Source organism: Cydia pomonella, chromosome 22, assembly GCF_033807575.1.
Source record: "Cydia pomonella isolate Wapato2018A chromosome 22, ilCydPomo1, whole genome shotgun sequence".
Taxonomy (NCBI): Eukaryota; Metazoa; Arthropoda; class Insecta; order Lepidoptera; family Tortricidae; genus Cydia; species Cydia pomonella.
This window is the reverse complement of record NC_084724.1, coordinates 4,429,532-4,443,964: the sequence shown is the minus strand read 5'-3', so window position 1 is coordinate 4,443,964 and position 14,433 is coordinate 4,429,532. Positions and strand designations below refer to the sequence as shown.

At 37.2% G+C, this 14,433-nt stretch overlaps 1 protein-coding gene and 1 long non-coding RNA gene across 3 annotated transcripts in view; both read right to left on the bottom strand.

Moving 5' to 3' along the window:
* Window positions 1-13,879, bottom strand: part of LOC133530035 (uncharacterized) — a 33,614-nt gene extending 19,735 nt beyond the window's left edge. For both annotated transcript variants that reach the window (XM_061867843.1, XM_061867844.1), the window contains exon 1: window positions 13,688-13,879. In XM_061867843.1, the coding sequence (XP_061723827.1) occupies window positions 13,688-13,724 (37 nt within the window). In that variant the 5' untranslated portion in view covers window positions 13,725-13,879. The remainder of the gene's footprint in view (window positions 1-13,687) is intronic.
* Window positions 3,330-6,477, bottom strand: LOC133530193 (uncharacterized). The gene is made up of 2 exons (XR_009801269.1): window positions 4,425-6,477; window positions 3,330-4,012 (listed from the first exon to the last, which is right to left on the bottom strand). It is a non-coding gene; the product is annotated as an uncharacterized LOC133530193 (long non-coding RNA).
* Window positions 13,880-14,433: the final 554 nt, after the last annotated feature.

The window sequence follows — 14,433 nt, the reverse complement described above, 5'->3', positions numbered from 1 at the left end:
AGAATGGATATAGTAAGTTATCCTTAAAAGATAGACATTTAACATCGTAGACTTTTTTGTAGACCTATGAATGAGAAACAACCCCACCATACATTGTGTTGTTATAGCTCAAACGGATTAGGCAGCGTTTTCGATTAAAGCTCCTAGCCAGCGTGATTTTTTCCGACAACATCGTTATATTTCAAACAATTTACACAAAACCTTAACAAGTTATATATTTAATCCTTCCTCAAGAATCACTCTATTGATAGATGAAAGTCGTATGAAAATCCGTTCAGTAGTTTTTAGTTTTGGAGTAGTTTTATAAGATGTAGTGAATGGACGTTTTCCCCTAGACTTGCGGACACTAGGTTGCGTGACAGTCGTGCACGCTCCCAATACAGCGGGGAAATGCGGCCAGCCTTTTGGACACTGGGCACTTTGCCCGTTGACGGCGATTGAGGCTAATTTTTTTACCTTAAGTTTTATTATGTTTTTTTTTTGTTTATTTAGTAAAAAAAAAAATATTATTTTGCTAATCCGCGAAAAGTTAACGTGCTAGTCAATCAGTGCTAACCCGTTATACTTGCGCATTCTTTTTTGTTTATTTAAGCATTTCAATTAATTAAATCCATCGCGCAAGTGAAATGTAAAAGCCCTCTTAAGTTGTTTAATAGAAACCGTAGGTATCTATTTGCGATAGGTCGAGTCAAAATGAATGACCAGGGCCTATTGAGTACGGGTTTGTTACATCATTTGTTTCTCTCCATTTCTCTTCAATAGAAGTGTTCATTATTTATACTATTTGTTAATTTAATTAATGATGGCTTAGCTCAATCACTGTCTCATTCAAAAGCACTTGACCGCGTGCGTTTAGTTTATGGTTTTCGTAATTGTATTTGACTCAAAGTAATCTACGGTTCAAGCTAATTTGTTTGACAATACTAACGCTATGACATCTCCAATGTAAAGTGAACCCTTAATGGCTCAACAATTTAAGTGCGAGTGGGACAGAAATATAATTATGCGCGTGCAATAGAGATAGGAACAGGGTCGATGTACGAAATTATTAGAGCTTAGCGTCCTTACTTTAGAATTATTTGTTGTATAAAAACGCAACAAAGTCTACTAAGGTCCATTGTGATAACTTGGAAAGCGGGATGATTTTGAAAATGACAAATATTTATAGTTCGTGTCATCCACGATGACGCGCAGATTTGTCAAATCTAACCTTTAATAACGTGACTTTACGCGTCACGGCACGCGTCTTCGTGAATGACACGATAATAAACAAATAAATAAATAATAATTTTGGTTAAAATTGCTTATATAGATATTAACCCCGAGATTAAATAAAAATATTTGGTCAATAGAGCTAGGAAACACGTTATAGTTCTGACATAAAAGGTCTATTTTTGACCGAGCGTTATTTAGCAATGGTCTCCGCCGTTTTCGCTTGAGCAAAAAAGCTTTCGTATGTCCGGATGTCCTCAACAGGTCGTAGGTAAATCTCAACCGATTTTCGTTAAATTTTGTGAACAGATTCAATAATTACCTAAACAATGATATTTTATAACTATAGGAGCATAAAAAACATGAGGAGCATAAAAAATACTTCCATGTATATTTCTATACCTACGAAGAAATCTGTTATTTTTGATTAATTTTCACATTCCATTCATCTGGACATTTTTGGACCCGGGTACGTCCTTAAACTACGTCCAAAAGAGAGGTATGGGCAGTGTGAATGTCATCTCGCTTTGTGTGGTAGGGCACAGCACAGCGGATGTTATTCCAAATCTAGAGCAGAGCCCAACTGGGGCAGTACCTCCAACTTACAGAAAACCGCAGCCAAATAACACTAGACCCTACTCATAGTGTTGTGTTCCTGCCGGTGAGTAAGGTTGCCAGAGCTCAACCTGGGGGTGGGGGGGTTAGGGTGGCAACGCGCATGTAGCTCCACTGGAGTGTCAGGCGTACATAGGCTACGGAGACTGCTTACCATCAGGCGGGCCGTATGCTTGTTTGCCACCGATGTAGTATAAAAAAAAAAAAAACTTTGTTATACTTTCTTGTCTCTTTCTCTATCGGTGAGCGGGAGCTCGTTAGGATGTACACATTTCTCGCTTGCCCATATGCGACTAATAGCAACTTGTACAATTTGTCACAAGGTAAGCGCTTCAATTTTGGAACGCGTATAACATATCTTAAGTTATAATGAATCATTGTAATTTAATAGATTTTTTGACGATTCAGTTTTTGGATATTTTTCAAAATGGCAGATTCATACATTTATTCAGTTTTAAGCTATGCTTGCGAGGTCTACAGCTCACAGACCCACTTGTTATAATTTGTAAGTGGCTCATTTGTTAGGCAATTTAGGTATAATCAATCAATAGGATCAGATTATTTAAATTTCTTCAAATAAAACGTCTAGATTACATAATTAATGCTTACACCACACATTTGTATTATTTAATTCTTATTATAACATCATTTTATTTGAAATTTGACAGATCGCCATAACTCTTGGCAATTTTTATTACGAAACAGGGGCCTTATTCGACATGCACAACTGTCAAATTTCGCGTCCACATCAAATCAACACTTGATTCTATCGCATGTTGATTGTATCAAGTGTTGATTCTATCAACTGTGGATATTATCATTTGGAACAATCAAAACTCATTCATAGAAAAAATAATCAAACTAAAATCAACTTTGTTTATTACTACTATACAGTTTGTAATGGCTCTGAACTCGAAGTGGATCGGTTTGATTTGATTGTCACCTGACTGTGGATTGCTAATGTCAAATTTTGACAAGTGTTGATTTTATTGCTAGACTTTTTTGTCCATGGGCTTGGGCACCATCTTGGATTTTTTGACGTACGACAGGGAATACCCTTCCTTTCATACAATATATGGCATAGAGTAAGGCGTCTTTTTTTTTTTAAACATAACTTTACAAGAATCAGCGACATCTTGTATCCGATAGGATAAGTAATGCGCTATGAATAATGCGGCGGCGAGTAGTGAAACTATACCTGACAATGTCAATCAATTAAAAAGTGACCACACAGTTGATGGTCGATAAAGGCGATTATTAATTGAATTTTAACGACAATAAAGCACTATTGACATGCGATCTTTTTGTTGAACCCACACCTACACGTCGAATAATGCTCGCTCCACATATTCTCCTAGAAACGCTCAAAATTCTAAAAAAAATCAAGCAATTTACTCCGCACCCAGTTGCTTCTAAACCACGTTCACGATCCAAGTTGTAAGTATACCTTAACACATCTTTCAGGCATATGATTTAAAGTCCGTTTTTTAAAAATTACGAGATGGTTCATGAATCCTTTATTATTTTTCCAAAAATTACGCTATTACATTATTTATAAAAAAGATATAATATAACTGTTAGTAACTCGGTCACTTGGTCTATCACCAACTATTTGAATGCTCTTTGTATGTATACGCAACCCCATTGTACAGTCGCCATCACCATTAAGACCTACTATATGGTCTATATTACACGTTTGGCGGGTAGTGAAATTTGTTTAGGTATCCTCCTTGTGACTAGTTAGAACAGTTTGACGGGATGACGAATAGGAACAGATTTGCAGTTTGACCAATAGCTACAAAATTACGATGTGTCCTAATAGAACTAAATCTACTTGTGACGGGTTGAAACAAATAATACTGCTTTTGGCGGTGTGACCGGTTAGAACAAAATTTTGGTGTGATGAGTTGATGCCTAAATCGACCTAAGTACTTATTGTTTATATAAACCTACAAAAAGACGATTCCTATGTACAGGAGATTAAATACATATTATGTTATTCAACTACGAATTAAAAAATATATATTTCTGTTTAGACATTTTTTTAACGTTTTTCTTTAATAAAATAAAACATTAAAGTTTTCTGTGACTATATTTCATTTTCTTGAGTGTAGATTATTAGTTTCAGTTTCCAGTTGGTACCAGGAACTACACCTCTTCAAAAACTTTGCTGGTGGTTCGACATCTGTAAGTTTATATATAAAATATCATAAAAACACTTAAGATAAAAACTTATAAATAAATTCTGGTCGGTCGGTGGTGTGTCCAGAAGGCTGCTGCCCCTCTGGATAACAATGCTGATCCGCCGATTGAAATATAGGCCAGGCCTCTGGTCACCAGAAACCTTTAAAAGGCGTTTTGACATTTCCTCATAGACCCACGCTAGGACCCCAGGGTTTCAACTTCAACCCCAAGCGCCACAAATATGTAGCTAAGGTTTTAAATTCTAGACTATGAACATGAAATATTGTTCGCTAGTTAGGGAATTAGAAAAAAATAGTAATAGGAGACGGCCGTGGTCGTGGTAGGTAGGTACATCATGCGTGGGCCAGGCAAGCCCTGAAATTATGCACCAATTTTACTATAACTTTGTTCACCTATTGACTGTTTCCAAGATAATCGTTTTTAATATGTAGTCCGTATAATCGGGCAGTATAATTTGCCTCATATTTTTAACACAAAATAATTATCGGTACATATATATGTACCTATTTTGCAATATTTTCTTGTTTGCATCATTTAGTTACTTGTTTACTCCGATTGACGTGTTTATCATTTTCGTTACTATGACAGCGCAATACTTTAAATATTGTAACGTGAAGGTTGAGTCCGCTGCCAAAATAACTCACACTAATTTAAGACCCACCTTACAGTTTACATAGCGGCATTGTCCTACGATGCTTTAAATGAATACGGTAAACATTTAAATACTACTACTAGGCGTTTATTGCGCGTACTCAGTCGAAAAAGTTTCAAACCGATTTTGACGAAGAGTGCATGCGTATTGCATATTCGAGCGATAGAGAGGCAAATAAAGACAGGATATAGTTGCCTTTTCTCAATACAAATTTGAATACTCAAGCCGTAGCCATTTTGGTGGTTATACTGCTTTGTATATGAGCGTAAAAATGTGTATGTGTGGATTTTTAGGGATGTGGACGGGTCGATTTTGATCATATTATATATCGATAAGTGCTACACAGCGAAACTTCGATATCTTCACAAGAAATAAACATCACAGATGGATAATAAATATTTTATAATATAATAAGATAACTAATTTCTTGCAGAAAACATGTTTTAGTAGTTATTTATGTATCGTAATTAAAATATCCTGGTCCTTATTTTACTTTTTAGCTTCTCTATGTGCAATCGGTATGTCAGGCTTCTGTCCAGTGTAACACCGAGATACTTTGGGGAATAGTTATGTTGTAAGGCTGTACCCCGGAATCTAACTCTTGAGGGTCTTATGTGCCAGCTTATTGGACAGGTGGAAACAGCAAACTTCGGTCTTAGAAGGATTTCGGCACAGGCGCCAACGGGTGAAAAAGTCGGCGGCAGAGGTCATATAGATATAGCTACATGATAAAAGAAATAGAATCCTCCATTATGCGTGGTCGGACGCCTGTTTTTCTGCCAATGCCTATTCATAAATCTGTTAAGACCTTTTTTCTTGATAACACCTAAAATAATAAGTTTATAATTAATCTCAATGTCTCCAGTTTGCTGTTTATTCAAACAGGAAAATCCAAATTTCTCAGTCATTATACGACCGCTGTCTTATATTATACGCCATTAAAAATTCAACATTAATAACAATTAATTAGGCATATCGTCCAATTTATAGTATGGCACAGGTATTAGTTCTTACAAAGTTGACCTTAATTTACAAATTTATAAGGAGTTGATGTAAAAGTGAATTGGAAGAAGTTGATAAGCAGACGCAACCAGCTAGTCGCCGAAGCTCCGCTTCCCTCGGATGAGCCAATTAAGCCTGCACCTAACAGGCTCTGGCTCATAGGGGGCTTTGAGCTTGCTGTTGCGTCAATTTTCATATTAACAAAAAAAGCTAGTCTAACAACACAATTAATGATTATTTTGCCGCATTTTTCACTATCTCTCCCTGTCTCACTGCCATCTGACCTTCTAACCCAGAGGGGAAAATATACCTTATTGGGCCTACTTCTTCCTCGTGATATTATATTTAACCGAAAAGTAATTGGTAAAAGTTAAATGATATTTTGCACACAAGTTACAAGATGTTCATTGTTAAGAGCCGGGGTTAGGACCCACGACCATTGGTTTTAAAATCAAACTTTATATATAATTTGTATTTTTATAATAAATCAGTTTTCTTTTTGACATTTATTAATTGTCAAGATTTTTTTAAATCCTGGACAATTGTCACATGTACGTTTTTATGATAGATCTACATCGACGCAACTGCATGTCATTGTCATGGTTCTTGCGGTTTATTTTTATAACGCCAAGATCGGAATTTGGCAGCTAACTCCATCTTGCGTCGAGTAGAAGAATCAAAATCGTACAGAAAAAACTACTCTCTGCCTTAGGATCCCCTTTCAAATGTCATAAATCCAAACATGGCAGCCATACCCATCGACAAAAAAGTCTACCGTTGATCTAATTTCATTTGACAGTTAACTAATACGTATTCGACACGCTTATATTTGACAACTAGAATCCTGACTAGAGCTGGGACTGCGTACCAAAAGTACGTCTCTGTTACTCGTACCAAAAGTACGTCTAAAATACCACTTTTACGAGTATGACCCCCAATAGGCAGTTTACGTATTTGCCGGTCTTAGGCGTCTTACAAATAAGGATTATTTATGCAAATATCGACTTATTATATTGGTAGGGGTCGGAAATATTATGACGTTTTGAGTGAAGGCTATGAATCCATTGACATATTTTTATTATATATTATTACACTATTTTTAGATACAACAGACGCCCAGATGACCGTCTGTTAACAATATTTTGTTTTGCTTAAAGTAACGGTAAGAATGGAGGTACGAGGTGATGAAAGTTTCATATTTGTTTTATTTCAGAAATCAAAGTTCGTACTTTTAAATACTCGACAAGCTAAAAGTAGTCTATTACAAAAAACCTGTTCCAAAAACTATTCCGGTACAACGCCCCGCCTCTAGTGTGGATATTGTTCACTGACAGGTGTTGATGATAGCAATTCGACAAGTCACAATATTTCCCACATCAAATGGAAATCAACACGAAACGTCACTTTTAGCATGTCGAATAAGGGCCCTGGTCTCAAGGAAATTTCGAGCAGATGTCTAAATGTAGGTAATAAATATCGCGATCATGTTTTTTTATGTAGTTTTCTTCGAATTTTATAGATATTGGCGGCCAAAAGGCCAAGGTCGTCATCACCCGCGGTGACATAAACTGCCTGTCAACTTGTTATTAATAGCTATGGCGAAGGCCTCTTAAGGGGGTCTTAACAGGGACATTCATTAATTTCATCATCGTTGGATCCAATATTTAGATCAATAGGCAGGTCTCTCAATCAATCAATAAGTCATATTGGTTAAATTCTGAATTCCAGAAAAGTTTTGAGTAGGTGATGCTATTTATTTAAGTAACACTTCTGATAAAGCAAAAGGCCTCAGTATATAATGGCCCATCATGATCCACCAGCCATCGCCATTGTGTACAGGGGGCAATGGTACGCAATGGCGGACGATTGGATTGGCCATCGTAGCGTGCAATCGGGAAGTTGTCGGTTTTAAGGGGATACGGGAGCTGAGATTTAAATATTTTAGGTGAATATATCCGTCTCGCTAACGGAAGCAGCTCATAAAACTAGTGCGATAAGCACATCGCCAAGTTAGGAGAAAAATCCTGCGTAAAATCTCAAAAAACTATGTTTCGTACTCGACTGTTTCCTCTTCCAAAACGTAACTAAATGAAACAAAATTTTGTAATCTAAATGGCAATGATAGATATTATGCGTGTCGGACTGTTTTAATTTTTAGGCAGATTGATGTCAGTTTTGAAAACCATGCTCCTCCTTGCGGCCTAGTAAATTAGGCCGTTTTTGCGAATATATGAAGTGCACTAGCGCCTTAAGAAACAAAAAAAAAACAAAACAATCTGACACAGATATTAATAAAAATTACCTGTGTTGAAAAAATCATTGCTCTAGCTTCAAAAACCACGGAGGAAACAGTCGAGTACGTTTGTATGGAGAAATGACCACTCCTGTTGCTGTCTTAATGGCACACTTCAATGGAATCGTGGCGTAGCGTGGCCTGTGGGTTCACACATTCGCCTATTGTTTAATTTGTAACTGACATTTTGTCTTTTGTTGTAGATTGTCAGCATGCACCACCGTCTTTTGCGCTATTTCTTTTCAATAACTTTGTGGATCACACTTTTTACCTCGTTGTGAGCAAATACAAAAAACGCGGCCGTAATTACTTTCACGTCTGTCGCAAATGTTTAACTAGGCAGCAATGAGCTATGCACACTTGTGTGAACACCTACGTGATGATGGTCTACAGTTGCGCATTGCCAAGCATGGCCCATCACTGGCCACTGTGTACTGGGGCCTTAGAAGCAGAAGGTATACAGAAGATAGTTGCCTTTTACGCGTTACGTCCCCAAAAAAGTATATACAGGCCTTTTTGTGCCCCTTCAGTTGTCAATTTTAAGAATTACTGATAGTATGAAAATATTTTGATACAATTTGTTGTATATCGTGCACAGCTATGCCTCTACATTGGTTTTTTTTTCTTCGAAAAGTTTATTTTACATACGAGTTAAGAGCATTTAAAAATTTGTATGAAAACTGTTTTCGCTCCTAATTAAATAAATACTTAAATAATAAATATTATTGACTAAGTCCCACAGTAAGCTCAATAAGGCTTGTGTTGAGGGTACTTAGACAACGATATATACCTATAATATATAAATATTTTACAAATACTTAAATACATAGAAAACACCCATGACTCAGGAACAAATATCCGTGATCATCACACGAATAAATGCCCTTACTAGGATTTGAACCCGGGACCATTGGCTTCATAGGTAGGGTCACTACCCACTAGGCCAAACCGGTCGTCAAATTCAAATTTTCTCATTTTAATTTTAATTCTAATTTTTAGAATAAATAATCAGAAAATCGAAAAAAGGCAAACGAAGGGACATAGCTATTGTTAATATACATCAAATAATGTAAAAATATTTTCCATAATGTCATTATCCAGAGAGGAAAATGGGGACTATGTTTGTATGGAGAAGCAGCCGTCCCCTTTTCTCTTAAGTATGTTTGTTTGCTGTGCGTAGGACACTACTTACAATTCTTAAAATCGAGAACTGAACACATCATTGATCTAAATATTGCGCAACGATAATTAAGTGTCTCTTAAAAGCCCCTAGAGCCTTCACAAAAGACCTCGCAACAAGTTGACGGGCAAATCAAAGAAGATCGACCGGCACTTCGTCACTAATTCATTGGAACTCTTTTTGTGTGGTTGAGTAACAGACATCAAACTTACAAACTTTCACGTTCGTATACATATTATTACGTATGTAAAGCCCGACCAGAAATATATTATCATTGTCAAGAGCGCGCTGTTATTCTCATGTAGGCTAACCGTTCAGTTTGGTATGAAAAATTTATTTTCAATGAAATTCCGCAATATGGCGCGTGGTGTGTGATCATATATTACTGGTCAGGTCCCAGCGCGCACAAGTTCTGACGTCGTCAGGTTGACGTAACTGGTGACCGAAGAGCTGGCGGCTTCCTCATACAACGTATCAGCATTGCGATACAACGAGGCAAAGCCGCCAGCATCCTTGGTACAATGCCTCAAGGGCCTATTTTAGATTTCAGCTAGTTATAGTAATACCTGGTTGCCAGAGCTCAACGAGGGAGAGGGGGGTTTAGGGTCGGCAACGCGCATGTAAGTCCTCTGGAGTTGCAGGCGTACATAGGCTACGGAGACTGCTTACCATCAGGCGGGCCGTATGCTTGTTTGCCACCGACTTAGTATAAAAAAAACCTCTGTATATATCCGTTATGTATATTGTTATGTAATATATATATGATGTAATATATGTAAATTAAATACCATCTGTGTTGCTTTTTGGCTGCGAAACGTGGAGAGTGACTAAGGGCCTAACGAATAAACTTCAAGGTGCGTAGACAAGATGCCAATCATTCACGCTCCGTGGCGTAGCGTAGTTATCTCTCTCTATCACTCTTCCATATTAGTGCGACAGAGACAGTTGCGTTTCGTTCGCTACGGAGCGTTAACCATTTGCTTCTTGTCTACGCAACTCAGGTGTTCGTCAACAAGTCCACTTCGTCAAGAAACCGCCGGACCGAAGCCTAGCCGTGGCTCCGGGCGCCCTGTACACTGTTAGCGACGGTTCGTAAGTGAGCTACGAGCGGGCGGGTGGTTAAACTGGGGCGAGGCCAGAAGGGTCGCTGAAGATAGGAAGGCGTGGCGCGAGCTTGTGAAGGCCCTTTGCATTTGTACCTCGAGGGTGCCTTTAGGACAACAACAACTACAATAACTGGGAATTTAGGTTTGCATGAATTTTCAAACATTCGTAGGAATCTTTAATTACTATAATGTCTACAAGCAACTTACAGGTGATGGTCAACCATATAATAAAGTTATAATCTCGGTCAGCCTTGACTCTGGCTAATGAGAACTGTCTCATAAAAACTAATTCGGTTAACTTATTACCTTTATTAGTCATCGTTAGGTAAATCCTGGGCCGGCCGGTACATTACCAATCGACTCAATCGAACATCTTTTTAGCTAAATGGAGGATTTCCTTCGAAATATGTGGGCACATAAATATTAATTACCAATTCATATTTTACGAGTAAAATTTTATTAGGTATAACCGGCTCTGACTGCCCTAAAGAAATTACCGATTTGTTTTCCATATTTTAGTTATAAAAAAATAATTATATCGTAACTCAATAGAGTTTATTGACGACCACGACTCGTTCTGATCGGTGTTGATGGCGATGAGGTACTTATTAGCATATTAGTTAGCGGAAATTTTGAAAGAGCTAAATTATCTATTATACATTTAATAGATACAATGGTTAATTAATATGTATGGTCATTTAATGTATGGTTAAATAATTCTTAACTACAAAGTAACAAAATAATCAATAATACAAAAGTTCATATCAAATGTCTTTTTTCCGATTTTTTTTTATTTCTTGATGAAAAAAAAACGCTATACATATGTCTATAAAATTTGTTGTGTTTCCTCGATTCTCCATGGATCCCATCACTAGAACTGAATTTTAATAAAAATTTAAAGTCCCCAAACTGAAAATAGATATCTATTGACTTAAAAAAAGAATTATGGATATTTAAGAAATACAACCGAATTGAGAACCTCCTCCATATGAAATATTTGAAGTAGGTTAAAAACAAATAAATACAGTACTGACGGTACTTACTACCTACATATTAAGGACACAATATTTTAATTAATTATAGACTAAAATGTTGTCATAGTTACCTATTAAAATAATAAAATTAACAAACTCAGCGTCTATTTATTAATACAAGCATAATATGTATAAATAAATACATACAAACATAAGGGAGTCCCTTCGCAGCGCTTTGTACGTCTTTTTTTACTAAGAAAAGAAGATTTTTGCAATAACTCAAAAACGACTGAACCGATCATGTTCGCTATAGTTTTCATTTAAAGTATTTACTAAGCTTTTGTTTCACGATTTTTTTATATTTTTTGGACCCATTTTTGGTTCAAAAGTTAGAGGCATATTTTTATTCTTTCAAACCGTTTTAAAAAAAAAAAATATTGACTTCATCAAAAACTTGTTTAGGAGAGCCTTATTCGGTTTGAAAGACCTATCCAACGATACCCCACACTATTACATACAAAAAACATTTTGTATGGGCCTAAAATTTTTTTTTATAGTTTTATTTTATCGTTCTGATTTATGTATCCATACCAAATTGCAGCTTTCTAGCTCTAACAATCACGGAGCAAAGCCGCGGACAGACGGACATGGCGAAAGCGAAGCTATATACCTATAAGGGTTAGGTGACTACGAAACCCTAAAAAAGGGGGGAGAGGTTGTATTTTTATTTTCTTACTATTCCAATCGAATGAAACCTAGTGAAAACACCCTTTCTAAAATAGTAGTCAGGTTTTTTGTTTTTATAATTAATTTACTTGTTTTATTACTATAAATTATCCTTGAATATCGTGTCACATTTTAAATTAAGAAAACCAATCAAACCATTAAAATTAATTTGATGGCGCAACCATAAAATGACTGGACTAAAGATCAATACGATTATTCACAACCATTTAAATGCAATATTTATTATGAAACAAATTTTATACCGGAAAATTTTAGACACAGAAACTAATAAGAGTAAATGTAATAAAAGTTTAACAACCCTACTGATAAAAGCCCCACTCACGTTGCGACAAATCGCATGCGATTTTAGATAATTGCCGGCTTAGAAGTACATAGTGTATATGCAGCGAATAAATTCAACCAATGAAATACGCATTTGATGTGTCTGTGGAGACCTAGTGATCGGACTAGCTTGTCCATCCCCGATAACATTTTCGTTACTTAGATAGATTGATAGGTCTCAAAATAGTCAAAATCAACCTCCAGAAAACAGAATATCTCGAAATGAATAGGTACAAAAACACCACAGCTGATAGAGAAGACCTGGTAGTCGGAGCAACCACCTACAAAGGTGTGGATCATTTTACGTACCTTGGTTGCACAGTAACCAACCGAAGGGAGGAAGACGCTCGGCAGCGCTCCATCGAGTTTTAGTGTCCAAGCTGATCAGTAGACCAACTAAGATTCGTGTCTACAAGTATGTAATTAGGCCAATTTTGATGTATGGGTTAATAGCTTGGACTTTGACTCAGAAAGAAGAGAGCAAGCTCTTAGTGGCCGAGAGGAAAATCTGGCGGAAGATTCTGGGACTTATCAGAGATGAAGAAGGAACTTGGAGGCGTAGGAAGAATAGAGAGCTGGAGGAGCTGGTTGCGATGCCCAATATAATTGGCGAGATCAAAGCCACACGACTCCGCTGGCTCGGTCACCTAGAGAGGATGGGAGAGGATCGTGCCGTGAGAAGAGCGTATGTGGGGCACCCGGGTGGAAAACGTCTGTCTGGGCGTCCCAGATACCGCTGGAGTGACGGAATCCTAAAAGACTTGCTCGCCCTCGGAATACCCAACTGGCGCGAAGTGGCGCAGGTTAGGGCAGAGTGGCAGAGGCCAAGATCCTGTTTGGGTCACTGAGCCAGTGAAGTAGCAGTAGTAGATAGACTGATACAAACACACAGCTTAAAACACATTTAAACACCTGTGCAGATGTAGGTAATTAATACATACTTACGTTTCAAATTATAAGGTCCAAGAAATATTTTTTGAAATATCACCTCTAAGAGGGTGAAAATGGGGTTGAATTTTTTTTTATTGGGAAAAGGGTAAGCATTTGATGGTAAGTGCCGATACAGTTTAGGATTGTTATCTTCATCATGCTTACCTAAAAGATATACTCTCGATTTAAAAAGATCTAAGTTATAGTGGACTGGGAATAGATTGACAGGAAGTGAATTCCACTCCTTAGAACCTTGCACACACCTTAGACTAATGCCTTTAACTACACATAGGTACCTTATAAATCTATGGCACACACATAACTTCGTCCTAACTAAAGGGCTTATTAGATCCACAGGGTCGCCGGGCACTTGGCCCGGCGTCGAGCCCGACATCGGAAGTGTGGATCTAATAACCGTTTAAAGTTAAATTATAAAGGCTAAGTACATACCGAGCGCGCAGAGCGCGAGTACCCCCGCGAACTTCATCGTCCACAAATCAGTAATCACACACTGAGCGGTCACCGGCGTCTGCGCTTCTGCCTTGACAATCTCCCCACTAGCGGAACTTGCGAAGCTTTTGAACTTGATCGCACATTTGATAGATTACCATATCCAGACACCGCATTAGAGCGATAGTCCGATCCGATATTGGATGTCAGACACGAGTAGGTATAGAAAAGAAACCGTTAATGCAAAAAATGCATTGCCTAGCAGCTGTTTTTCTCCAAAGGACACCTGACATCCGATATCGGATCAGTCAAAGTGAAATGAAAACGCTCTTAGACTCATTAAAAGCGTAGTAGTTTATACTTGGCAACGTAGTAGATTATACTTGGCAACGTAGTAGATTATACTTGTCCACGTAGTAGATTATACTTGGCAACGTAGTAGATTACTTTATACTTTCAGCGATAAAGAAATTGTACTTTCAGGGCTAAAAACTGTCTGAATCTGAACATCATCTTTAATTTTAAATGAAAATTTTGACCCAAAACTTACTAAACTTATCTAAATGTAAAATATTATAGTACACGCTAAGCCGCACGATATCTAAACCACTATTTAAGGTGCTAATAAATTAGCTACCATTATTTTTACAGCTGATAGTACTCGGCTTCTGGAGTATATTTAAGTATGAACCATTATAGGTTTTATGATGTTTTTTTGGAGAAAATTGAAAAATCAAATTTACTAC